Source organism: Phodopus roborovskii, unplaced genomic scaffold, assembly GCF_943737965.1.
Source record: "Phodopus roborovskii unplaced genomic scaffold, PHOROB, whole genome shotgun sequence".
NCBI lineage: Eukaryota > Metazoa > Chordata > Mammalia > Rodentia > Cricetidae > Phodopus > Phodopus roborovskii.
The window spans coordinates 2284832-2312486 of NW_026126433.1; the positions used below are offsets into that span (position 1 = coordinate 2284832).

General features: G+C 43.0%; 1 protein-coding gene across 2 annotated transcripts; it reads left to right on the plus strand.

Annotated features, from left to right (window-relative positions):
* Anxa5 (annexin A5) lies at positions 1 to 27655 on the plus strand. Of its 2 annotated transcripts, XM_051185802.1 has the most exons (13): positions 1 to 93; positions 209 to 245; positions 11008 to 11092; positions 12212 to 12306; positions 14274 to 14387; positions 15715 to 15805; positions 18495 to 18574; positions 19001 to 19057; positions 22872 to 22965; positions 24049 to 24144; positions 25835 to 25893; positions 26091 to 26213; positions 27112 to 27655. In XM_051185802.1, exons 2-13 carry the CDS (start codon positions 237 to 239, stop codon positions 27172 to 27174), a joined length of 966 nt encoding a protein of 321 aa, XP_051041759.1. In that variant the 5' UTR covers positions 1 to 93; positions 209 to 236; the 3' UTR covers positions 27175 to 27655. The 2 variants fall into 2 exon arrangements, with proteins under 2 accessions (XP_051041759.1, XP_051041758.1); XM_051185801.1 differs by lacking the exons at positions 1 to 93; positions 209 to 245 and adding an exon at positions 299 to 448.

Here is a 27655-nt window from a genome sequence, read left to right on the forward strand (position 1 = left end):
TTTCCGTTGCACCGAGCCGCTGAGATTGCTGCCCTGTCTCTTGGCGTGCGCGTCTGTCCGGTTTTCGCCCGTAGCGTGCGCTCTACGGTCTCGGTGAGTGGCCGTGGTCCCGGGAGCGGATCTTCCATGAAGGGCGTGGGGTGGTGCGGGGTCTTTTGGGGGAAGGGGACCGGGACTCTTGTGACCATCTTTCTCTCTCCGTTCGCAGCCCCGGCTCGCTTCTGACCAACAGCGTCATGGCCCAGGTAAGTCGTGCGCCCGTGACCAGGGCGATGGTGACATTTTGGTCGCGGCAGAGCTGGGGGCGATGGAGCTGCTTTCGGAGTCTCAGTCTCCGCTTTCCCCGTCCACTTCCAGCTCTATGACCTCTCCGTGTCCTCTTGGTGTCCCCCTCCGTGTCCGCTCTTCTGTTTTCTCCCTGCCCCGGAGTGTCCGGGTGCTTCTCCAGGTATTTGTAAACCGGCCGCTCCAAATCCAGAGTTGCCAAAATTAGAACCCGAGCCGGAACAGCTCTCTTGGTCATGTGAGGAGAACGTCCTTTTGGCTTCCCTTATTTTTTATTTTTCCCGCAGTTTCCTGTGTTTGAATACTGGGTGTGCGCGGGCGGTTTCCATGGTGCTTCAGGGGAGCCTTTTCCAGCATTCAGCGCAGTTTATTTAAAAGGAACCAACTGTTCATAAGACCTGCTACCCCACTCCCTTCTTTCGCTAAAGGCACTGAACCAAAATAATGAACTCGCGAAACGAGTTCAGAATTGAATTTGCCTTGGGAATCAGTCTTTCAGAAATTGATTACCTATAGGCTTTTGTTGTTATTATTATTTTTTAAATCTCTTAATATTTGTCAAGAGTGTACCAAAGAAAAACTAGTAATAGGAATTTGTTTGTTTTGTCGTTTTTCAAGACAGGAATTCTACTTCTTGGGAGGTGGAGGCGGGGAGATCAGGAGTGAAAGGTCATCTTTGGTCATCAAGGACCCTGGCTATAGGAGATTGTCTCAAAAACCAAAAGAACAAAAAATTTCCAAGCCTAAACTAATTCCACACATCTTGCCAAGCTAACTGGCTTGTCAAAGTCCAGTCTTTAGCCTAGTCAAACAATGCGCCTGCTCCCCTTCCATTAGGTTAGTAGTCAGGTTGCTTTAGTACAATCAGATCCGATTTCCTGGCCTTTCCTAGGCAAAGTGGAGGGATAAGATGATTTTGGAACTTTGCTCACTTTCCACAGCGCCACTCTTTTTGCATTTGCACTTAGGTATTCTCTTCATGTTACTTCAAGGGAACCATGAACTTAGGTTCCTCAGCATAAAGTGTGTTTCTGTGGGATTAGCGACACTTCGGAGTCTCTCATATCTTCATATGCTGGTTTGGTGATAGACATGGTGATTAGCCAGCCTCTCAGAGCTAGTTCCCTCTGTCCTTGCCTATTTGGTTTATTCTCCAGTCTCCTGTAAAATTCCCAGGGATGTCTAAAGGGTTTTTGTTTTGACAAGGTCCCCATGTGTAGCCCAGGCTGGACGGGAGCTTGCCTGTACTCTTAGGGTGGGCTTCCTCTTTCTCTGAGTTCACCTTGCCTCACCCTCGTTAGCCTGGAGATGACAAATATGTGCTACCTCAGCCAGCTAGCAGTTTCTCAATCACTTCTTTTCCATTGTATCCACTCTTTATCCAGGATAGTATTGGAAACATGTTGCACTTTCTGTAGCTTTGTCAGGAATCTGTGGACCACAGAAATACAACACTTTGTTAAAACATTTCAGATTAGAATAGTGTTTTGTATCTTACTTTGCACTTGGTGATGAGCAGAATGTACACATTATATAACTGCTACCCTCCTCTCCCTAGTGGTTTTGGGGACCAGGTCTCAAAGAGTTCACTCTGACCTTGAACTTACTGTGTGGCCGAGGATGTCTTTGAACTCCTGATTCCCCAGCCTCTACCTCCCAAGTGCTGGGATTCCCGGTGTGCGCCACTGTGACTGGCTCTAACTGTGCTTTGATGTCTAAATCCTTTGGATTCTCTGTCCTTGGAGGACATCTGGAGCTTCATGGTAGGTTTCTGAGAGTTTCTGTGGAAAGACTTTTGTTGACCTAAGGGGATAGAAACCAGAGATTTCCATTCCATGACAGCTGGAGGGTAATGGTATCAGATTTCTGTCTTAGAGGTATGTGCTTCAGCAATTAAAAATTCATTATTTAAACATTAATGTCTCTTGCCTATTGAGAACTTGAAATGTAGCTTCCCACTACAGTAATTCTTCATATTTATGAATTTGGAATATGTATTTATATTTACATATATTTACAATTTCCTTTTATTTGGTTTGGGACTGCACCATTTATAAAAGTGGAGAATCCAGATCATCTTGCTAAGAATTAACTACAAAGAACTGGTTGATCTCTGGTGGTACCTTGGACTTCCATCCCTCCCCTTCATTCCCATCCCCCTCCCCTCACCCACTCTTTCCTCTTTGTCCCTTATATACATATTGTTGATTTTTCAGCTACCAGCTGTATTTTATTATTAATTAAAATTTTTGACAATTTCATGAATGTAAATGGTGCATTCTGATGACTCTTACCTCTCTTTTATCTCCCTCCCAACCCCTCCGCCTCTCTACAGATTCTTTTCTCACACTCGTGTCTTTTTGTCTTGTTTTGTGACCCAGTGAGTTAAACCAGGGCTGTCTCTGTGGTCACGAGTTTGTAACAACCCGTGGAGCCTGGTGGGCTCACCAGTGTAATTTTCTTTTTCAATTAAATTTTACTTCAATCCTATCAGAATAGGGAATAAAAGTGAGGCAGAAAGTCATACTGAAAACGTGTAATTTGTATTATCATGTCCAGCAGACACACTCAGAAATGGAAGGGTCCATAGGGTAGCACCATGTGATCTCCTCTTCCATTGGTCCTGCTCCTGGTCCCGTAGCATCAATAGATTGGCTGTTTGATAGAGGAAGTAGTTCAATGATGGCTTTCTCAGTCTTCCTCAAAGAAAATGTAGTGGTTATGTACCTATAAACAGTGAGTGACACCAGTTACTTTTTAAAATGTATGCTTGGAAGTATTCATTTGAATGAGTTATATGATTTTAAACCATAACACCTCTGTTATTTTAACATAACAATGCTGCTATGTGAGTCACAAATTTCTACAATTTTTGGATTAGTAGTAACACTTTCTACTATAGTAAATTTGAATGCAAACTAACTCAAATTATTAATTAAGAATTAACAAAGCTGTAACAGTTACCTGAATTATCTCTAATAGTAAAATATATATGAATCATTTTATTTTTTTCTTTCTATATCCAACTTTTTACAAAAAAATGTAATTTTCTTTACATCTTAGTGTTTCTTCAGTTAGACTTACCATATATTGGGTTAGAGTTTAAAGACTGGGTTCCAAAGCTCTTCTTTTTCTGGAATTTTATGCTATGTCTTAGGGTTACTATTACTGTGATGAAACTCCATGGCCAAAAACAACTTGGGGAGGAAAGGGTTTATTTCACTCACAGTTCCATACAACAGTTCATCATTAAAAGCAGTCAGGACAGGAACTCACACAGGGCAGGAGCCTGGAGGCTGGAGCTGATGCAGAGGGCATGGAGCTTGTTCTTCATGCTTGCTCAGCCTGATTTTTTTAAAATAGAACCTAGGACTGTCAGTGCAGGGATGAAACCACCCACATCAATCACTAATTAAGAAAGTTTGCTACAAGCTTGTCTGTAGCTTGATGTTTTGGAGGGCTTTTTTCAATTGAGGTTCCCTCCTCTGCAATGACCCTAGTTTGGGTAAGTTGACATAAAACTAGCCAGCACAGATGCCCCCTTGTCAACTTTACACACAAGCACATCACAGTTAAGGCACACTCTTTCCTTTCTTGTTCATCCCAAAGATCACACACGAATATTAACATTACAATATGAACATTCCAAATTAAAAAAAATCTCAGTCTATAAAAATTCAAATGAATTAATCCTCTTTAAAAATACTCAGTCTTTGTGGGGTGGTGGTGGTGCATGCCTTTAATTCCAGCACTCAGGAGGCAGAGGCAGGTGGATCTCTGTGAGTTTGAGAGTGAGTTCCAGGACAGCCAAGCATACACAGAGAAGCCCTGTCTCAAACCCTCCAAAATGCCACCCCCCCAAAAAAAAGAAACCAACCAACCAACCAACCAGACAAACAAAAAACCCAACTCTGTCTTTTTAAAAAGTCAAAGTCTGTAAAATTGAAAACTCTCTTTAAAAGTTCAAAATATTTGAACTGTGGGATCGTCTAAAAATCAAAAACAAGTTAAATACTGTCATACTTCAAGAATGAAGTACCAGGGAACAGATGATTTGAACAAAGTAAAACCAAACTCCAAAAGTGCAAATAACTCAAGTCCAATGTCTGGGGTCCACTCGGGATCTTCTGGGCTCCTCCAAACACCTCGGGTCTCTTTTGCAGCACACACAGCTTGTCTTCTAGGCTCTGGGTGGCTCCACTCCACTTCCTCTGTTGTTGTCTGTTGGTACTGGCATCTCCAAAAAACGATGGGGTCCCCCCTGCAGCTGGGCTAAACTTTCACCAATAGCCTTTCCTGGGCTCTCTGCACGACTCCAGCCCTGCCACACAGTGTCAAGCCTCAGCTGCTCTCCATGACCCCTTAATGCCTTCAAAACCAGTACCACTCGGGTGACTCTTACACTTCCAAGTTCAGCTGCCAGCTTAAGATACAACCTTGGCCACCTCTGGACCACAGCTTCTGTGTGCTGACCCTTCAGAAACACTTCTAGAACAGTGTGATGCCTGTCTCTTCTCAATCATAGCTGATTCTTCAGCCCCAGCTGACCAGCATCCATTGTCTCTGCAAAGCAAAGATTTTATTTCAGTAGTGTGGCCCCTTGTTAGTTACAGCCAGTTCTTCAGCCCCAGCTGACCAGACCTACACACTCCACTTTCTGCCCAGTAGAGTATTTTTTTCTTTTTTCCCCAGTAGAGTTTTTACTTCCCTCTGAAATGTCACAAGCCAGGCCTCCGTCATCTGCATTGCTCGAAACATTCTTATCTTCCAAGCTCACCAAACTTTGAACATTTATTGGCTTTTCTAGTCCAACAGTCCTTCCACAGTCCTCATCATGTCTGTCACAGCCATACGGCACCATCCTGGTACCAACTTGTCTTAGTTAGGGTACAGCTGCTGCCATGAAACGCCATGACCATAAGCAACTTGGGGAGGAAAGGGTTAATCTTACTCATTGTTCCATGTAACAGCACAGCTAGTATTTCATTTCACTGTCTAGCTACAGCCAAGTTAGTAGGTATTTTAATTTTCTTTAAATACTTAAAAGTTCATGGGCTTGTTTTCTTTAGCTTGGAGAGAGTTGTCAATATTTCATAGACAAATGAACCATTTCATGATTTAATTCCATTTAAGGCTGTCATTTTCACATAACCAAATTTTAAGAATTTAATTTTGGGGCAATATGAACTTAATTATATTAGTTTTTCTCTTCTCAAAGAGTTAATATGTTCACAGCAGCAGGAATGTTGTGAAGACCAAAGTGGCTTGCATAAATGTTTAGTAGAAACTTTAAGATTATCAGTTATCTCAGTGGTATATATTTAAACTATATAAGGTTTGGTTTGAAAATTTGGGGGTTGGTTTAGAATTGTGGGCTCATCACCATAATTTACAAAGGCCCTTTGCAGGGCGGGCAGGATCAGGGTAAACAAGTACCTTTCCCACAAGACTCAGGACATTGGCTTGCACCTCAGGTCAGTTACCTCTAGAGCTGATCTCCAGATCCTGGATCGAGGCTGCTCGTTCCCCATGGCCTCTGCTGCCCTGGCTCAGCGTGTTGCAGTTCCTGATCCTTTTGACTCTGAGATCTGGATTCTGAGAAAGCCACTTGGCTGCTTTGCAAGCCACCGTTCCCTTTATTGGCAGCAGCAAGCCTTGCTTTTCTTATCGCTTTTCTGAGCTCCTTGGAAGACCCGTCCCGGTGCTTAAGTGACTTGGTGACGTATAGTCTGTGATTTTCTTCCTATAATGACATCAGCGTTCCACATCAGAGATCCATTTCTGAAAGACACTCTAGTTGTATAACTGTTCTAAAACTGCACAAATGCTTTAGTGGAATTAGAATTAGTGCTTTTAAGATCTTTGCTTTAAATATGTTTTGGATCCATTCTTTCTGTCTGGTGGTTTATATAGTATGTAAACATATAAGCCTTTAATTAGTTGGAAGGAGCATGTAGGTGGCTTTATTTCTTTGGGCACTTGTCTCTGTGTCTTTCCATTTGTGTGTGCATCCTGGAAGTATGAATATTTGCTTTCCCACTCTGTCCTGGGTCTTGTAAGACATGGCAAATAAAATGGGAGTTGTGGCTAACATTTGTCACTAGAATAGATGCATTGCCAAACCCTTTGCATGCATTATCTAGTATTTGGGATACATTTTGGAAATATGTACTATTTGAGGTTGTTTTGCTGGCATAATTTGTGTGCGATAAATCCTATGTAGCCATTACAAGAACAAATGTGGATGTTTAGGGCATGGCCAAAACTGGCAGGCTGAACCGTGGGTAGTACCATCAGAGTGACTGTGGTAAGGGAGATGAGTGTTTTTCTGACTTGGGAAGGGATCCCAGGTGAATAGGCAGAGCCAGACATAGGTAATAGGAATTGTTTTCTTGATGATGGTGAGCCCTTCAAAGGGTTGTTAAAGGTGAGCATTCCTAGACAAGATTTGTGTTTAAGGGAGAGTATCCTGGTACTGCCATGGTGGCTACATCTCTGGGGCTTGTAGAAGAGGGGTTGCTGTGTTGGAGTTGCGAGGGAAACTGGATCACTTAGGAACCTGCTCCAATAATCCCAGGGAGTGCTCCACCACCACTAAGGGAGTAAACTATCCAGGTTTGCTTTCTAGTACCCACATTGCTTAAAACCATCTGTAACTAACTCCAGTTCTTGGGGATCTAATGCCCTGTCTGGCATCTGTGGGCACTAGGCACTTGTGTGGTGCACACACACACACACACACACACACACACACACACACACACACACACACACACACGGAAGCACTCATTTACATAACTTTAAAAAAAGGTGTGTAGGCTGAATTTCCTATTAAACAGCAAGTCCTCTCACTTCTGTGATTTTTATATTGTTTATCTCTCTCTGTAACTAAGCAGCACTTGAAACTCTTTTCTACCTTAGCATAGTCTAAGTCAGTCATTAGATTTGTACTTATCAAATACAAGAGGAAATGAAGCTTCATTCTGCTGATTCTTCTACAAACCTGATTGCTTTCTGATTGCCTTGCAAATGAATTGGTTGGCTGTTACTGCTTTCCAAGTGTTGTTCACAGAAGCCCTGCTGAATAGTTAGGTGAAACAGCAGATTGTCCCCTGCCTGCCTCAGGAGCTCATGGGAGCTGAAGCTCAGAGGAGGCACCACCCTTAGTGCCTAAGAGTGCTCAGTGTTATTTTCATTACTAATGTTTGCCAATGGAAGACATTCTTCACAGGCAGGGAAATTTAAAAACAAAACACATAACATCAAAGAAATACATACCAAAGGTTTTCCTTTTTAAAAACTGGTACCCGGACAGAACTCAGGGCCTCGCATATACCAGGCAAATGCTTTACTATGGCGCTGTCTCCCAGCCCTCTTTATTTTTATTTTGAGACATAGTCTCATTAATTTGCCTGGGCTGGCCTCGAAGTCGATGTGTTGTTGCCTTAAACTTTTGTTCTTCCCGTCTCAGACTCCTGAGCAGCTGGGGTTATAGGAATGGCCCACAAAGCCTATTCAGCTAGCAGAATTTTAAGTCATGTTTACAAACCCTTATTTTGTCATTGGAACTTTTCTATCATTGTGAAAATAACTTAAATAACTTACTTTACAGTGATACTTTTGTTCCTGGCCATAAGAAAGAGGTCAAAAGTAGCTGACCAACTGAAACGGAGCAAAAAGGAGGAAGGCGTGAGAAAGGGAATGGAAGACTTGAGAGCAGTAAACCAAGTGTGATGCAAGGGACCAGGGCAAGGGTTGGGATCATATGTCTGACCTGGGTATACCCCTTGGTCCTGCTACAAGTTCTGACTTTTTCCTTGAGTTTATTTCATTTTGCAATGCACTATCATGTCAGGCTGACCTTTCCATCGTTTTTTGATCATGCAATTATTCAGTGGTTAAGATTTTTTTCCTTATCATTTGGTTGCAAAGGGAATATTAGGGGCCGTTAGTTTGTTTACCCAATCGGATCTTTCTGCTTCACTGCAAGGGGGTGCAGAACTCTGTCTTCCTGCCTCTACCTTTCCAGGAGATAAAATTATCAAGCTAAAGAATGGATATTTTTAAAGATGAGAGTTAAAATGTGATTCCTATGTTTTGAACAGGTATTGTCTAAGCACGCGGAGTAATTCCTTTTTGGGGAGCTGGTGATGAGAGAGGAAGAGAAATGAGGATAAGTTGAGGGTGAAGTTTACTCTGCTGCTCTATGGGGATTTCTGGAAGTGGGGGCCTCCTGGATGAGTCACTCAGAATCACATTGCATTTTGCGTGGGTAGCAAGGGGTAGGCACAACCCTAACCAGGGCTCTGTCCTCATTACTCATAAGTATGACTCACGTCTGGTCTCCTAGTGCTGCCACGTGGCCTTGCTAGCCCTTTATAGAATATAGCAAAATTGTATCACAGTTTCTAGAAAGCTCTTAAGTATGTGGTGGGACGTTACTTCTTCTAGCTAATAGCTGAAATCTTTAAGGATATTTTTCTTCCTTATACCGCTCAAGAAGTTTCCTTCTGTCCTTAGGGTCAGGTGTGTGTGTGTGTGTGTGTGTGTGTGTGTGTGTGTGTGTGTGTGTATGACTTCTATCTCTTTGTTCAAACAAAGTGACTGTTTATCTCTGTCTCCTTGCAGTTTCTTCATAACTTACAAAGCAGATCAGTATTTCTTCTTTTCAAACTTTGTGAGATGTGGTTTCCCTGAGGCAATCCACCTCACTGTCTTGTAGCATATTTTGTCTACCACAGGGGCACATCTGACACACCTCCTGTCCCCTTCCTCTGGGCAGCCTTTTTTGACTGTCCTCTCCTCTTCTTTGTTCTTGTCTGGTGGATAGTTTTATGTTAACTTGATACAAGCTAAAGTCATCTGAGAGGAGGGGACCACAGTTGAGAAAGTGCCTCCATAGGATGGGGTTGCAGTCAAGCCTGTAGGGCTTTTCTTAATTAGTGATTGGTAGGAGAGGGCCCATCCCATCATGGCCCATGCCATCCCTAAGCTGGTGGTCCTGTAAGAATGCAGCTTGGGAAAGCCTCGAGGAGCAATCCAGTAAACAGCATTCCTCCATGGCCTCTGCTCTGCATCAGCTCCTGCTTCTAGGAGTTGACCTTTTTGCGTTTCTGTCCTGACTTCCTTCAGTAATGAACAGGGTTGTGGAAATGCAAGCCGAATAAATAAATCCTCTCCTCAAGTTGCTTTAATCATGATGTTTCATCACACCCTGACTAGGACATTCTGGGAGCCTCTGTCCCCTCCATCATTTTGCCTTGGGAAGCAGCTCAACATCCCATGATTATGGAACCAAAACCCATGGCTTGAGTCAAGTCCTAACTGCTATGTACTTTTGTGATGGTCCTGAGTGATTGGCTAAGCTGGAGTCATCTTTAGAGTTGAGTCTCACTGAGACTATCTACAGGCTCCCAGCACAACTCCTGGTCATTGTTGCCTTCAGCAGATAGCTGTTGCCACTCTGACCCGAATCTTTCTTTTACCCACGTCTTCCCACCTTGTTATTGTGGTTTGTTGGCTCCCTCCAATAGCTTAGCCACCATCTGTGTGGCTTTGTCACTCACAGCCTGCCCTTTCCCCGTGTGCCTGCTGTGGACAGATGCAAGGTTGGCTGTCCAGGTCTGAATTTCAAACCAACATGGAGACTGGGACTCTGTTCCTGCTCGTTCCCCTTTCCATGTTACTACCAGTTAGTTTGTTCAGTTCCTTCTGACCTCTTGCGTTACGCTCTGGCGGTCTTGGCTGCACTCTTGCATAGTCTATTCCTTTGTCCCCACCGTTGCCACAGTGCTAAGCAGAGCTTTGTTCCTGGCTCCATTGCCAGCGTTGTTCCTTGCTGGCTGCAGGATCAGCTCTGTGCTTTTTGTGTGGCATTTGTAGACCTTTCCCCTGTTGACTCTTCTATACAACCTGATGCCTTTCCCAGTCCGTTGTAGCACTTAACCCTTTACTGGAATGCATGCTGACAGCTAGCCCCTGCAGTTGTCATTTTTAATGGTGTTGGTGACTTTACAGGCAGCCTTTAAGTCTGTCTTGGGTTGTCTCCCCCCCCCCCCCAGCTAAGTTTCTTCTCTTCCCCCTTCTGTGCTTTCTTTCTCAAGTTTGTGCTCATGAGTGACCCTGATCAGCCTCTGCACTGTTTGCTCCGTGCACTTGGGTACTTTGTGCCTGTCACTTCCCTGCTTTAGGAATCGTGAGAGATTAGTAGAAACACTTCATATGGTAATATGAAACAGGGGGCTTATAAAGAAAAGTATCCTGCATGGCACTTGTCTGGCACACAAATTACCAAGGATTATCTCAAGATTCCCAGCTCTACAGGACCGGGACTCAGTGTGAAGGCTATGTAAACCAGGAGCTGTGTTTTCAACTGAGTGTTTAGAGCGGGCATCACATTTTAGTATTTTAGTGCAGGCTCAGTGGGAGAGACTTCACGGGAAGGAAGCGGGCAGGCAGGGCTCTGTGAAGTAGGAGGCCTTGGCCGGGCATGATCACAGTGGTGGAGATGGGGGAGCTGCCCTCCGATGTTACTGTCAGTGGCTCGGGTGTCTCCTGCCCTGGACTGGCCTTGTCACTTACTTCCCCTTTCGAGTGGGTCACAAATCTTACAGATGATAAATTTACTTAGAGGTCAAACCCAACATTGAGCAAAGGGAGATTGTTACTAGCTTTTTGACGTGGGTCACAGTGTCAATAATACTGTCCTTCTGTCTGTCTCAGGTTCTCAGAGGCACCGTGACTGATTTCCCTGGATTTGATAGCAGGGCTGATGCAGAAACTCTTCGGAAGGCCATGAAAGGCTTGGGTAAGATACACCTTTTCATTTTAAAAGACCAAAGACTGGGGTGGGAGGCAGATACAAATGTGTTCAGATAATGAACTGATACCTTAGACCATCCTGAAGATGCATTCTCTAGAATTCAATAGGCAAGTGACATCAGCTCTGTGCTCTGGGGCCACGAGTCCAGCTTACACACAGTGTGAGGCAAACTGGTGTAACTCAGTGGCCCTGCCCATCACATGTCCACTTCTTGCAGTGTCTGTCTAAGCAGTTGCTAACCTCGTGAGGGTTTTTGTGTGTAATTGGCAGATTTGCTCTCAGCCTCCAACAGCAGATCTCTCACTCTCCTTACCTTGAGAGGTTGCCCGTGGCAACCCCAGCCCCTTTCAGACTCATCTCCCATTACTGTTTGATATCTCAGATCCAGCCAGGCCTGGCTGTCTGCTATGCATGCCTGTCCCACATTTTTCTATTCTGTGAGCTTTCCCCTTATCCTAAGCCTGCCCTTATATGACTGCCTTTCAGAACCCTTCATCTTTTAAGACATTGTTTGGTACCTCCTCCCCTCATTCTCCCTTCTACTCTTGTTAGCCAGGAGACCTGCCTTTGCATCTCATGTAACACTTGGGTCTCCCTAAGGTACTTGCCATTCTGCTGTAGCTTTAGTTATCTGTAGGTTTTTAAGTTTTCCATCCTAAATTATCTGTAACTTGAAGCGGACACTATGTTTTCTTTTTTCTCTTTATCTCTTGTGATAACTAACACGTTATGCTTTGTGAATAACTAATACTGGAGTAACTATTTATTTATGCATAAAAGGTGGGCACACCAGGATTTTGTCTATCTTCTTTAAGGCCAATTGAGAATAGGAGTTTATTTATTTATTACTGTGTGATATATATATATATATATATATATGTGTGTGTGTGTGTGTGTGTGTGTGTGTGTGTATGTGTGTGTGTATGTATGTCAATCACACATAATAGTTTAACTATTCTCAATTTTGTATTTTCTTCTGTGTAAGCTGTGTTTTATGTGTTTGTAGAGGGTGTTAAGAGCACAGAGTGACTGGTCAGCTAATTGGAAAGGTTGCTTAGGAAGGGGGTGTGGGAGGCAAGCTTTTATGTTAATCATCAATTCCAGGCACCGATGAGGAGAGCATCCTGACCCTGCTCACATCTCGAAGCAATGCTCAGCGCCAGGAAATTGCTGAGGAGTTTAAGACACTGTTTGGCAAGGTAAGACCACAGCCCAGCCAAGGTGGGAGTGAGGCCAGCTGTGAGTTTTAGAAGAGTTTGAAAAGTAAAACAATCACCCTGTGTTTGTAGGGAATTTTGTCAGGACCTCTCTGCCCCACCTGAGGGATACGAGAACCTTTAGATGCTCACATCCTCAAGAATGGCAAGGTGCTCTCCTGTAACTTGCTGAGCTTCTTCTGATGAGGTCAAACTGTTCCCAGATGGTTAGAAGATCAGTAGACACTAATAGAATATATGCACTGTACCAACAAATTGTCATACCATGTCGCTTAGAAGATAATGAAAAGCAGCCTCACACAATTATTTTTCCTTGCTTGACACTTTTGGGGTGTAAAGGAGTCAGTGACCCCATGTTGGTGACTGCCCTCTTCCTTTCTGCTTCCATTATCTTTTTTTTTTGTATATGCCTGTATTGCAATAATAATAGGTGTATGCCGGCATTAATTTTAATAAATTTTAAAGTAAAAATTGAAATCTTACTGAACAAGAGAATGTGTGAAATACTATAATGTAGACCTGTAATACTGACAATTTACATTTGTCCTTTCACTGAGAAACAAAGGCAGTGCAGAACCAGAAGGTGTCCTTCTGTATTGCTGGGGATGGACCTCAGGACCTCTCCACGGAGCTGTAGTGTAGCCCGTTGTTAGAAGATGTCTAATCCCAATCCTGCTGCCCAGTGTGCTGGGGAAACACTGTGTTGCTCTTCATAACTGATTGCACGCGTTCTCACACTAAAGGTGCCTCTCTCCAGTATATGCCTCTCAAAGCATAACAATGCTCATCAACTCCATATTGGACCGTTAATATTATGTATTATAATTGCATAGTAACAAAAAAGAAAAGATGTTGTTGTTTGGATTTTTAGGCTAAATTTTGCCATTAAAATATATATTTGTGAGTTCTGAGAAAATTTCTTTTGCTTTTTTTTTTTTTTTTCTGTCTTTTTCTTTCTGGTGCTGGAGGTCCAACCCAAAACCCTGTACATATGACACAGTGCTCTGCTACTGAGATATATTCTAGCCCTTTGGGGGAGCTTTTATAAAAACATTTCTCAGAGGACACAGGAAAAATATGTATGCTGAATATATGCTTTACATGGCCCAAGTGCTCTGCCACGGAGTGACATCGATTGTTAAGCTTTTGTGTGGGTTGTGGGTAGGGACAGTGGGACAGGAAGCTTGGAATTTTGAGGAAGAATCTTATTATATAAGTCCAGGTGTAGTGTTGTAGGCCTGTAAATCTAGATACTTCAGAGGTTGAGATGGGACCACAAATTCAAATTCTACCTGTCACCAGGCAGTAGTGGCACACATCTTTAATCCTAGCACTTGGGAAGTGGAGGCAGGTGAATCTCTGTGATTTTGAGGCCAGTCTGGTCTACAGAGTGAGTTCCAGGATGGTCAGGGCTGTTATACAGAGAAACCCTGTCTAAAAAAAAAAAAAAAAAAAAAAAAAAAAAAAAAAAAAAAAAGAAAAGAAAAAGAAAAGAAAAAGAAGAAATAATAATACAATAATAACCCTACAGAGTTACAACCAGTCTATACAGTTGCCTCACAATTTATAAAAGGCTGAGAGTGTAGACTGGCTGTAGGGTGTTTTCTTGGCACAAGGAGACCCTGGGTTTTATTCTAGTATCAAAATCAGAGAAGCACGTTTCCAGGCAGGCTTCCTCCCACAGCTACTACACATACTAGCTCGTTCTATAAAGGTACTCCATATTATTTTAATGCTTGAAGTTAAGGAACACATCTTTAAACACCTTAGCAGGTAAGTACTGTTGAGGTTTGGGTCAAATGTCAAAGGTACACACCTTAGGGCGTTGTTTAGCATGAATATCTTCTGTAATACTTGAAGAAGTATAGGGAATTGACTAGAGCAAAGGGCTGTCCTTTCTATTTGGGAAGACTGTGGCCACCACGTTTGTTTGTGTTTTCTGAGGGTAGGACCTTCTGGATGACCTGAAGTCAGAACTGACTGGAAAGTTTGAGAAGTTAATTGTGGCCCTGATGAAGCCTTCACGGCTCTATGATGCCTACGAACTCAAGCATGCTCTGAAGGTAAAAGGGGGTATGCATAGGGTGTTCCTGCCATGCACAGTGCTGTGTTTTTTTGGTTATTAGCCTGTGTTTTATTTGACTCATTTCAGCAAAGGGTACTCAGAAGACAAAACTGTGGGATTCAATAAGAAGTAAAGGGGAACAAACCTAACACAGGCGTCATTCAGTCTTCTTGTATAGTTAAACTAAAAAAATGCTGTCTAAAATTATAGTGTACTGGGGTTCTGTACTTTCATTTTCTCTTTGGGCTTTGGAAATGTTACACATTAGATATTTTAACCTTTGAAATAGAACACTGGAAGTTTACTGTGTTGAAACACTTGCTTGGACAGTGACAGGAGTGACTTGTCCTTAGTGAGTTCTGAATCATTAGAAAAAACTAGCAGCTCAGGGATTCTGCTTGCACAGAAGAATGGGAACCACCCAGCCAGGATACTGCATTTGCTGAGTGTCTGGGCTACTCTGCAATTACAGCTTTGAAGTAAACGAGACCATAGGACCTTGGGAAGAGAGCTTTTTAACAGAGTACATCACAAGCACAGGTTTTCCCATAGGATGGACTTAGGTGTTTTAGTGTGTGAATTTTTGCAGAGAAGCAGAAATAGAAACTATGCTTTCTTAAACAGACAAACCTAAGTTTAGCCATATTGCTGCTTATATGTTCTGACATAGCAGGGTAGGTATGAGTTTTATAAGTACAGAAAGGGAAATCAGCTAAAATTATTTTTCAGAAACAGAAAGTGAGTGCCAGCATGTGATCCCCACTGTTAGCCATCTTTCCATTCTGCTTACCTGAGATGATCTATTTAATCACTAAGGCTTTATTTTGGCTCATGTCCATAAATAACTGGCCCCAAGGCTTTTGGCCGGTAGCCAGGCAGAAGCCAGAGAAGAGAAGAGACAACTGTGGCCCCATCATCCCCTTTAAAGATATTCCCCCAATGACCTAAAAGCCTCTTAAGAGTTTGGTTAGTAGCCCCTAGTGCCACTCTGGGCACCAACTGTTGAACGTTTAGGCTTTTTAAGAGGACGGCATTAACTATCTCACCTGTAAGGATATAGTTGATGGACATAGAAAAGTAAACTTTAGTTTTCACTGGGCAAAATAAAAAGTAAAATAGAATCACATTGACTCTAGAAAGAAAATTAGTGTAGAATCTTAAGTCTGTAGTAATAGAACACGTATTCAAAGAAATCCACGTTTTGTTGGATATTTTTGTAATCATGTAATTCGGATAACATCCAAAGAAATAGCTTTCCTTTTTTTTTTTTTTTTTTTTAAATCTTACTGACATGTTTTCGTCATTAAAAATAAATCTTCCAACAGGGAGCTGGGACCAATGAAAAAGTACTGACAGAAATTATTGCTTCAAGGACACCTGATGAACTAAAGGCCATAAAGCAAGTTTATGAAGAAGGTAAGCTGTTGGAGTTCATTGCCGTCCCTTTCTCTCACACGGACGTAGTCCTGTGTAGCTATGGGCATCAGGGAGTACATGATTGTTGAGTGAATGAACTGTAAATAAGGCAGGCTATTCTTCTTCCTCAATAAAAAACAGACAGCAAGCAAAATAATAAAGGGCCAAACTTGACAGCACCTGTAAGGTGTTGCAGTTTAGTTTTGCAAAGGCCTTGCAGACACTACAGGAGTAGACTGGCTTTTTCTTCTGTATTAAATTTCTTCAAATAAATTAAATTTTATGCTGGATGTTAAGAGCTATGTAGAAGACATTTTGGGGGATGGGGAGAAAGACTGAAACCTCTTTCCAGACTGGAGTTGAGAAAACATTGATTAAAGGTATGCAGTTCAGTTGCTGGGAGGCTTGGAAAGTGTCCTGTTATTTTGGCTGTTATTTTTAGTGTGACCTAGTGTGTGTGTGTGTGTGTGTGTGTGTGTGTGTGTGTGTGTGTAAACAAAGTCTGTATTTTAGTCTAGTTCAAATTTCAATGCTTTGAATGTATTCAAGCCCATGAAATGAAAGTGAAGGAAGAGAGTTCTGCTCTTGTCCTGCTTTCCTGTGTTTGGACTCAGCCAGTAATGGTGGCTCTCCTGCAGGAATAGCTTATAGAATTTAGATGTGATGTTCTAACTCACCAGGTCAGAACAGTGTGAAATTTAGGGCAACTAAATAATTACCTGAGTCCCTCTTTCCAGCTTCTCTTTGTAGTCGAGATGGTTGCTACCACTGTGGCAAAGGTGTATATCGCAAAGTGGCAGTTTATTTGATGTGATCTTCAGAGCTCTCTGTCTAGGAGCCTGAGCATCCGTGTTGCCGTATATGAGCATGTTGCATCCTGTTCAGCATGTTAGTGGGCATGACTCTGTGTTCATTGCTGCCCTGAGGGACACAGAAGGCATGCACAGTACAGCTCTTCTCGTCAAGAAGGTTATAGTCGGTAGTTAAAGGGTGGTGAAATTTAGAAAGTCATACATGAGAAGTCTAATTCAGAATGCAGGCAGGAGGGAGAGGGCACCATGGCTTAGATGGGACTTTATAATACAAATGGGATAGTTGAGTTTCAAGTGTAGGTGACATACTAAGTGACCACTGAAAAATGTGATGAAGAGACAGGTTGGGCATACATGCATGCACACACAGTTGCATTTTTTAGCCTTAAATGTGGAACTTTTGACATTTGCAATAGTACAGGTCAACATGGAAGGCATTATATAACTTAAGTGAAGTGAGCTGGGTGCAGAAAGACACACACTGCATGACCTCACGGGTAGAATCCAAAAACACGGTGTTTGCCAAGGCTGGACAGGAGAGACAGTGAAGAGAGAAGATGGCATCATCGCACGGCATGGTAGGGTGGACAAGCTGTAGCATGGAGACCATTCATAGCACTATGTTGTACACTTGAACTTTTCTAAGAAACTTGAGCTTAAGCGTTTCACCGTTCACAGAAAACTACATGGTGGTAGCAGTCAAATTGTGGTAACCATTTATTTCACAGTGTATCAAGCATGATGTATACTTTAAATACATAATGTTCTGTTTATTCTTTGCAGCTAAGCAAAGTGGGGAGGGAAGGATAAGATGGGTCTTCAGTACCAAAGGTGGCTTTGGTCATCAGTGACACGGATGCTGCACTGAGGAGCATAGACTGGGAGAGCTGATGGAGGGAAGGGCACATGTGTGTTTGTTAGGCAGTGTAGAAATTTGCATGCTTGGATGATGAACATGACCTTGAGTCAGTGGTATAATGGCTGATGGAATGTTGAAGGACAGAAGGAGATTTGAGTCTAGATGTGTATTGGATAGAGAGTTCTGTAGGGAGGCAATGAGAGAGTTGTGTAGTGATTATGGCACCACTGAGGTTGCTGGGAGGTGGGGGCATGAAGAGTCCAAATCAGAGGAGCAGATGTTTGGGGGATTTGATAACTAGTTACTGGTGTTGGAGTAGAGGAAGGAATTGGTAATTAGCTAGCGTTAGAATAGAGGAGGAATTAGATGCTTATAGGCTTTGTATTTGGGTACCTGATTCTAATACACAAAAAATATTCTGCTTTCAAACAGTGATTAAATATTTTAATGCCTTGTGGCAAGACCATTTTAAAATAGCAGTTTGAGAGTTAGTAAAAGGGTCTGGGACTTAGTAGGTCTCAGCTCTCCCCTCCCTATGACTTTGAGTTGAGGAGTTGGAACCTGAGGTAGGAGGGTTCATACTTTAAAATGTCATTGTTGTCTGTCAGAGGTAACTTAAATGCTGCAAAGGAAAAAATATCTTATTAGTGGCAGATGCTACCATGCAAAGAGAGGAGTTCAGAGGATGGAAACCATCTGACAAATAACAGCTTCCACTTATCATTACCATTAAGCTTACACTGTCATTCTGTGTCTGCACATTACTAACTACATTTGGGGAGAGCATTTCTAAGTGGCTGTTATAATTTAGGCTTGAATGAATGCTTTTGGGGGATGTTAATGTAGCCCATTTTCATCCAGCCACTCACTTACTGAACTTGCCACCTGTGTGTAGAGCACTCCTTAATGGCATAGAGGAGATTTTGTAAATTCCTTTATGTCTTGTTCATTTGATTAATGGGGCAGGGTTTTCTAGTTGAGAGATGCTATGAACAAATGTGAAATCACTGTTTTGCAGAATATGGTTCCAGCCTGGAAGATGACGTGGTGGGAGATACCTCAGGGTACTACCAGAGAATGTTGGTCGTCCTCCTTCAGGTACTGGTAGAGACTTAGCATAGCTGATTAAAGTGTTGGGTTAGAATGACCTGCCTGTATTAAGTCAAGGGCACTTAAAAATCTTTCAGTAATTCTTGCTATGTGCAGATTCCCACTGTGATGGCCTCAAGCTGCCTGTGCTTGGTTGTGCCTCAGAATGTCTGATTCAGACTATAAATAACCAACTCATTCATTTGTTTCAGGCTGTTGTATGCAGCCCATTCATTCATAGAATTTAGAATTAGCAGGGTTTTGCTGGTTTGGATGCTGCTATGTGGTAGTGCAGCATGCTGTAGGGGTAATATGATCTTAGCACAAGCATGGTTTTCTGGGGGAGGGAATGTGCCTTGTGCATGGGCATCAGGTGCCTCTTTCCTTCAGAATGAAGATGCTATGTGGTCCAGTGTGTGATGTCATTTCTTACAGGCAAATAGAGACCCTGATACTGCAATCGATGATGCTCAAGTTGAACTGGATGCTCAGGTGCGTAAGGTGTATTATATGAAAACTTTGTTATGACTTAGAAATAAAAAGAATTCATAATAATGAAAAATCACATGTATTTTAAGAACCTTAAAAATGTATTTAGTAGCTCCCTGTAAAACATGTAGGTACATTTTTCTTAGTCTGATCTGGCCAACAAAATAATTGTATTCAAAGATGAAATAAAATCAAGTAAATTACATTGCAAGTTACACCTAGACATGTTCTTTATTATTATTCACAAAATGAAGGATTTTATTTAAAAAAATCCTTGTGTTACCCTTCCATTGCCCTGATTGAATAAGGTTTTTTTTTTTTTTTTTTTTTTTTTTTTTTTAAGTAGGATATGGAAGAATGAATAAAGTGTTTTTAGTTTATTTGGCATTTTATTACAAGAGAAATGGCATGTTAGTTTATTTCCGCATTATCAAATTCTCTGTTTCCATTGACAGCCCTCTAAATAGGGCGATTGTTCTTTTGACAGCTACTTTTATGAACTCGTAAATGAAAAATTGCACTTTCCAGGACTTATGACTGCTAGTGTAATCTCAGTGTGGTTTATAAAATAGTTACACGTATGGAAGAAGTGTTAGGAAATGTGAACCTTGAGATGTAAAGCCTGGGACTTGGTCCTGGAGTACGAGTGTTCCTGGAATTGCAGCTATAGTGCTGTCTCTGGCCATGCTTCAGTTGAGCTGCCATGGAAAAAGGGAGATCTGGTTGACCACTCTGTGCAGGTGCCCACAATATGTTATCTGTCTTTTCTAAAGAGGGGACAGTTATATTTCGAGTGGTTGATTTCTTAACAGCTTCAATTATTGTGGTCCCAGCCTCACTGGAGAAAAAAGGGAAACGCTGAGGATTCACTCACTGTACAGTATTCCCTCAAGCCCATTCTGCCTTGTAAATACCAACTGCGCCACGCTCCTGTCTAAGCCCTTCAAACTTAGTGCTTCATCGTCCTCAGGATAAGGTCCAGGCCCCTGAATGCTTTTCTCAAGCCTTGTAATCCATGTCTTCGGCCTTTCACCCCATCTTGCGTTCTCTTTGCTTCTTTTCTTGTTCCTACCCCATCTCTTCAAAGGTCAGTCTCACTTTTTAGATGCTTCCTGTGTGACCCTTACTGACCTTCCAGGCATGAGTCAGGTGGCCCTCAGGCAAAATGGTAGCACTCCAGGCTTCCTGTCCCTGTCTTCCTGTCTCAGCCTGCCTTTCTAGGGCACTGTGTCAGGTCAGTTCCAGCCCCAGCTCCTACAATAGGCAACCAGTCAGTAACTGATGTATTAGAGCTGCACTCAGGTTCAGGGGGCCTTTCAACTATGACCAAGGGAACAAGCCCAGGCCCGTGGAGTAACAATAGAGCTCCAGTCTTCAGCCTGACTAGTGACTCCAACACCCTCTCTCTTTCACCAAACAAGCCTCATGTTCTGATTTCTCATACCACATCGAGCATTTATGAATATAGAATAAAAACTCAGGCCCATCTTACCTCCACCTTCTTGTAGAGAAAGAACAGGAACAGACCTCTCAAGTCATTTTCCCCCAGCCAGGGGTGTTGCCCAGTTTCAGATGACCACATTGCTTTCCAGGCATTGATCCCTTTGGGCCTTCCTGAAAGACGGGGTAGTTCTCACATTCCTATTCTCACGACTAGGAGTTCTGGAAGCTTTTCAGTAGTTGCGGGGGGGGGGGGGGGGGGGGGAGCCAGCTGTAGTGTCAAATGATAGCGGTGAAGCCTACGCTAGGGCGCCGCGGGCAGACTTCCCAGCATAGCTGCTGTAGTCAGCACTGTTGTTTGAGGCCTGGGAAAAGCAGTCCCCTTGAACCTCCTCATTGATTCTTTTCTTCTCATCATTGATTGCACAGAACGGTCCCTCACGTTCATGGGCTTATGGATCACCTGCCCATCTTGGGCTTCAGCTCTGGTCCTGCAGGTCTGGGTGGGGCCATGGTTCTTATGCTCCCCAGTCCTTATCTGGGGACTGTGTTGATTACCCAGGCTGTGGACACGTCCCTTACCTGTCATGAAGCAGATGTGACCATTTAGAACATGGGAAGTGAGATTTTGTACCTGTGAATACTGCGTTTTTCGGGGGACTTTAAAATCCCCTGACGGAACCCAGGCTTTCCTCCCTTTGCCATGACTTGGCAACAGAGAGCAGGCCACACTGGCCATGCCCTCTTGGCTGTTCGCATCAGTGATCCAGCCTTGAGCAGTCTCAGGTCTGGGAAGGCGCACACCTTTTGCCGATTGTGGCAAAGGCAGCGAGACTTTCTTAACTAGGAGGGATCGGTGATTTCTGTGGAGAGTAATCTGAGACAGAAAAAGGGCTTTTGTACAAGCCTCTGAGTTTTTCTCTACCGATACTTGGCACTGAGCCAGGCCTGTTATCTCGGGAATCTGATAAGCCACAGTTGAGTCATTCACTTGGGAACTGAACTTGTAGACAGTACTTCACCTTTTTTTAAAAATATAGTTCTAAAAATTTAAATCAATTTCACCTTTTAAAATGTTTTATTTTAAAGGTTTTTTTTTTTTTTTTTTTTTTTTTAATGTACATTGGTGTTTTGCTTGCACATATGCCTGTATGAGGGTGTCAGATCCCCTGGAACTGGAGTTACAGACAGTTGTGAGCTGCCATGTAAGTGCTGGGAATTGAACTGGCTCCTTTGGAAGAATAGGCAGTGCTCTTAACCAATGAGCCATCTCTCCAATTTCATATTTTTTCAAAAAATTATTTATTCTTTTTTTTTTTTTTTTTGGTTTTTCAAGACAGGGTCTCTCTGTGTAGATTTGGACCCTGTCCTGGAACAGGCTCTTATAGACCAGGATGGTCTCGGGCTCAAGAGATTTGCCTGCCTCTGCCTCCCGAGTGCTGGGACTAAAGGTGTGCACCACCACCCAACTCACATTTTTAAACGTTTAAACCGACTTAACATTTTAAGAGTTTTAAAACTGATGTTTATCATTTTCTTGCCCAGTGCTTGGGCAGAGCATTGAACTCTTAGAGGGAAAAGGGAATTGGGTTTATTGAGCACAAAGATATAGGGAGGAATCTTATCTTTTAATATCCTGTTGGTAAAATAAAGAATAGCTCTAGACTACTATATTCCACATGCTTGTACCTCCCAAGATCAGGAGTTGTATACCCACAGCAAGCTGCTGTCATGTCTTATCTTTATCTGGAGTGTCCTTGTGGCAGAAGGCCATATCCAGGCAAATTACATTTCTCTTGGCCCAATATAGATCTATTTATTAAAACAGTATGACATCGTAAAGACTGGTACATCCCAGGTGACCTCAAGTTTCGTAATGTTCATGTATAAGTTTTGTAAGCTTGTGCATGAACTCTGTGAGCATTTATATTTTTCATGTCCAAAGTGAATATGGGCACACAAGTGCTTTCAGGGCTGCTTATAAATGCCCTATAGATGCCAACCACTGTGCCATCCTGCAGTGTGTTCTATGTGTGACTATGTGCTAAGGTGTTCTATAACTAACTTTGCTTACATCACAGATGTAAACAGGAAGTTTACTTTTTGTCATGTACAAAACCCAACTTCTCACTGAGTTACTTCCGGTCTGTAAATCAGTGTTCAACAGTGGGGTGGCAGGAGCTTTCCCAAACCATGGCAGCTCCTGGGGGATGGGATATTCCCATTAACACTTTGGAAACATAAGCTCCCATGTCATCTCTGCTTTGCATGCGACCCATTAACTCTGTGTACAGGTAGGTAGATTTGCTGTTCAGGAAGGGGCAGAGCACTGGAAAACTGGAAGAGTGACTGACTCATGCAGGGTGGTTCGTTGCAGGCATTGTTCCAGGCTGGAGAGCTGAAGTGGGGGACAGATGAAGAAAAGTTTATCACCATCTTTGGGACACGAAGTGTGTCTCATCTGAGAAGAGGCAAGTAAAAAAAAAAAAAAAAAAAAAAAAAAAAAAAAACTGAGATCAATGCTTTGGCAAATCTGGACAGTACATGGCAAGTCTGAGCAGATCCCTGCCCAGAGCAAAACCAGTTCTCACGGTTTGATCTGGAGACATCTCAAAGGTCTTGATTCTGCTCCTGCAGCTTTTACAAAGCTAGCTGTCCCTGCACCCTCAGAGGTGATGAGGGACATCAGGGTCCAGAGAGCCCCAAGTGTCTCACTCTAAGAATTTCTCTGCATGGTGGTCCCTTCATATGCATCTGTTCCGTTCACATGCAAGTGTCAGTTTAGAACTGGTTCCATGGCAAGTGACAAAAAGCCCTCACCTTGACCTTAACAGTTGGTCTTTATTTCTGTGGGTGCAGCGTGTTTGATTTGGTAGGACCTGTATCTGTTTTCTGGTTTCCTGTGGCATTGTCCTCCATGCTAGCATGTCCCTTATTAATTTATTACCTCATCATCATAAGATGGCTGCTGCAACTCAATGCCTCATTTTCACAGCAGGAAGAGGAGAAAAAGTTCATTCAGTCGTATTTGTTTATCACTTTTTAGAAGGAAGGAGAAGCTTTTCAGAATCTTACAGCAGACTTACCTGCTGGTCTCATTAATTACAAACAGCAAAAGGTCAGGAAATCAGCATTTATGAAACAATGTTTGGAAGCCAAGCATGGTGGCTTATGCCTAATAATCTCCATGCTTAAGCCAGATCCTCAGGCAAGCCACTGTTACATATTGTCCTTATTTGGATATTCATCTTGGCTAACGGGGATCTGTCTGTTAACTCAAGACAATAACTAAAAGGGTGCATCAGCAAAAAGTCTGGCCATATCTCAGATGAGCCTGTGGAAAGCAGGGACAGGAGGGTCAGTGTTGAGGCCAGCCCATGGGACATTGCAAAGTCCTGTCACAACAAACAAAACTAAACTCAATTTAAAATTCCTAATGTTGTTACAACATAAGTAAACCATTTGCTTAGGACTTAGCACACGGAGGCCCTGACAGCGAGGAATGCGGGGTTTCTTCATTGATTATGAAGACATGTTCTGTTTTGTTTTTCTAGTGTTTGACAAGTACATGACAATATCAGGATTCCAGATTGAGGAGACCATAGACCGAGAGACTTCAGGGAATTTGGAGCAGTTGCTCCTGGCTGTAGGTAGGTGAATTCATAATGTGTGTAATATTTATTGTGATACAAATTGATTTCATCCAGTTGAGGCCAAATTTGAAGATAATAATGTTTCTTCACGGAAAGTAAGGGAATGACATTGGATGAACCAAACTCCTGAGTTTTCCTTTGGGAAGTCTGGGTTGATGCTGTGGATACACGGTTATCTGGTTATTTGCCCAGTCATGTGGAAGCACTAAGACTCATTTTAAAGTCACATTAAAAATAGTACAGCCAGGCATTGATGGCTCACACCTTTAATCCCAGCACTTGGGAGGCAGAGGCAGCAGATCTCTGTGAGTTTGAGGATAGCCTGGTCTACAGAGTGAGTTCCAGGACAGCCAGGGCTGTTACACAGAGAAATCCTGTTTTGGAAAAAAATATGGCCCTTTGATGCTGTGGACCTTATCACAGAGGCTTGCAACGTGTGGCTTGCCTTTGATACCTGTGGGGTTTTAGAATACTGTCCTCACAGCTTTTCATGCTGACTGAGAAATTATCTGGCTAGAAAAAAAGTGTGTCTTTGATGTGACAGGGGGTGGAATGGTGGTTGTTTTCGGGTTAAATAATTTGGGGTTTTCATTAAGGGCTCAGAATAACTGGGGAAGTGAGTTTGCAGTCGACTGTGGGTTTTTATCCATTTCCCAAATCCTGAGAGCCCAGGTCCTGGTTTCCCATGGTCTGAAGGCAGCCTGCCCTTCCGTCTTCCTGCCTGCCTGTCTATTCTGAGCATTTGCCGTGAGCCCATCGAGCTTTCTGTTTTGTGAAGAATGAGCAAAAGTTATGCAAGAACTTTAAAAAATCACCTTTCATCAGAGTCAGTGAGCTGCAAACTTGGCTTTTTCATGGTGAAGACACACATGAAAGTCACAGTTATTCTGATCACTTAATTAAAACTCCAAATTATTTAACCTGAAAACAACTACCATCCCATCTCCTGTCAAGTCAAGGACTCTTTTTCTAGCCAGCTGATAATTTCCCAGTCTGCCTGAAAAGATGTTTTTCTTAATGTTTGACAAGGAAGAATGAAGAAACCTAGCAGCTGGAGGATTGTCGTCTTTTTATACTACAAAGTTTTTATTCACTAGGTGTCCTTTGCTGAGTGGACTGTGGTCTACACAGCCTCGACTATGTCAGCTGTGTGTGATGGGAGGCAGAGGGACAGCTTCTCTGTCAGCCTGGTCCAGCGTCTGGACTGCAGTGGATACACGTAGGCTCTTATGTGAATTGTGAGTTTTAGTCTGGAGGATTAGGTGAGAACATGGCAAGTCAGTCCAAGTGCTTCCAGAGATTATAGTGTGTTCTTATATCATTTGATTGAACATCTTGGAACAGAAACTTCCAAGCTACTTATATAACATATCGGTGATGAAGACTGTGGCATGATAACAACTCAGGTGCCAGCCAAAACCGCAGAGAATAAAGGGGCACAGAGAAGACTCAAGCCTCTGGCCCAGGGTCTTTCTGTGCCTGCATTGACCTTAGGGGAGAATTAGGCTAGTGTTTAAGAAAATAGTTGGTGAGGGAACCCTAGTAGCTTGCAGATGAGCCCCTCTGCAGCGCACCTCACTTTTATACTTAACGAAAAGAGCTGGGAACATAAGCCAGTGTTTCCATTGTGACTACATGATTCTTGTGTCAGAATAGCATCTGACAGTTGTATTATGTGTTTTCCTAGTGAAGTCTATTCGGAGCATACCTGCCTACCTTGCAGAGACCCTCTACTATGCTATGAAGGTGAGTGGACACTGCGAACCTTCTGCCTAATGAATGCCCTTCTCTGTCTGATTCTGTTTTAGACAGCAACCTGGGCATTTTACATCTTCAAACGAGTAGCCTGTTTCTACTAAACTGCTAGACGAAAGTGACTCAAACCAGAGTGTTTGACGTTGTATGTGGAGACTTTTAACCCCTGTGTTCTTTCTCCGTTAAAGGGTGCCGGGACCGACGATCACACCCTCATCAGAGTTGTGGTGTCGAGGAGCGAGATTGATCTGTTTAACATCAGGAAGGAGTTTCGAAAGAACTTCGCCACCTCTCTGTATTCTATGATCAAGGTAGAAGTTCGTCTTACATTAGAAATCCAGAGTCAGTGGACAGCATGCAGGAAATGGATGAAGGAACCCTCCAGTTCCTGTGCTACTGGATTAGCGCCAGGGGTTCTGAGGCATACAAAGGGAGAGTTGGGTTGCAGGTCAAGACCCAACAGATGCAAGGCTTTGCCCACGCTTAGAATATGTTCTTCTGTGCCCATCGGCATCAACTGTCTTCTTAATGCCTCTCTTTCATCACTTTTTCTCTGGTGTCAGGGCATATCTGCAGCAAGGGGCCAGGGCAACAGTTCTTCACTGTAAAAGGGAAGCGTCCTATGACTTTGAAATTTGGCCACAGGTCTTTTGACCTGTCTTTCTTGTGGGGCAAGTTACCATGGACCATGTGTAGAGCAGAGTTTCAGTTGAGTAAAACTTTGGGTTTAGTGTGTGTGGTCTGTGTGCTTGGGCTGAAAGATGCTAAAGAGTTGGCACATTTAAGACACTAGTATTCCACACATACTGGCATGTGAGGCAAGCTTGAGAAATGCATCTTCTGTGCTTGTGTCTGAGGCAAAGCCGCAGCACCCAGGCGGGGCTGCACCTTTGCTAGCCTGAGAGAAACTGAGAGTCTGTGTAGACACCTTGCTGATTTTAACATCCTTGCTCTCCCTGTTTCTAGATGGAAGAACACACTCCACTGCCATTAAGAGAACAGCCCTTGAGGGGTAAAATTAGAAAGTTAAACTAAGCAAAGTTGGTAGGAACTTCCCTGTTTAGCATTCCTGTTGTGAGAGTCATGCAGAGAAGTTACCCAGTTGGGAGAAAAGTCCCAGGAACACAATTCAGGCTCACATAGTTCCTGATCTTCTATTTCCTGTGGCTTTTGTGAATCATCGCTTGCTTAATTGTGTTTGGGTTCCAGGGCGACACATCTGGAGACTATAAGAAAACCCTGCTGCTGCTCTGCGGAGGAGAGGATGACTGAGGGGCTGGCTGCCAGGAGTGCTCTGTACTTGTGGCCTCCATCAGCTTCCTTCAGCATGTGCAGCCATGCTTGTGTTCTCGTGCAGCCTCGATGCCTTACTCGCACTAGTATGCTAATGACCAAATGTGTTGCCTTACATTCACTAGTATGCTAATGACTGACCGTGTCATAGATGACAGAGGGTGGCATGCCCTGCTGATCTCCCTGTTGACATTAGTACTGACCTTCACTTTCTCTAAGTCTGATGTCTGAGTTACCAATATTGTCAATAAAGAGGTCAGTTTGCTTTTTATAACCTTTTTTAAAGCTTCATTTATATTAAGTTAATAACCATATTACCTTGATTGGACGGAACCTTAGCCATGAAATTGTGAACTCTTGGAAATGCTGTCAATCAAGCTTACTGCTCTATCAGACTTACAAAATTGTGATAGTTGTATCAAAAAGATGAATGACAAATAAACATTCCCTTCCCTCTGGA

What these genes read in the sequence shown, in the direction of transcription:
- Anxa5 (XM_051185801.1), top strand. Translation starts at nt 308, where the DNA reads ATGGAGCTGCTTTCGGAGTCTCAGTCTCCGCTTTCCCCGTCCACTTCC. An exon ending in TTAAGACACTGTTTGGCAAG is followed by an intron (nt 12,307 to 14,273) that starts GTAAGACCACAG and finishes TTCTGAGGGTAG; the next exon opens with GACCTTCTGGATGACCTGAA. An exon ending in GCAGTTGCTCCTGGCTGTAG is followed by an intron (nt 24,145 to 25,834) that starts GTAGGTGAATTC and finishes GTGTTTTCCTAG; the next exon opens with TGAAGTCTATTCGGAGCATA.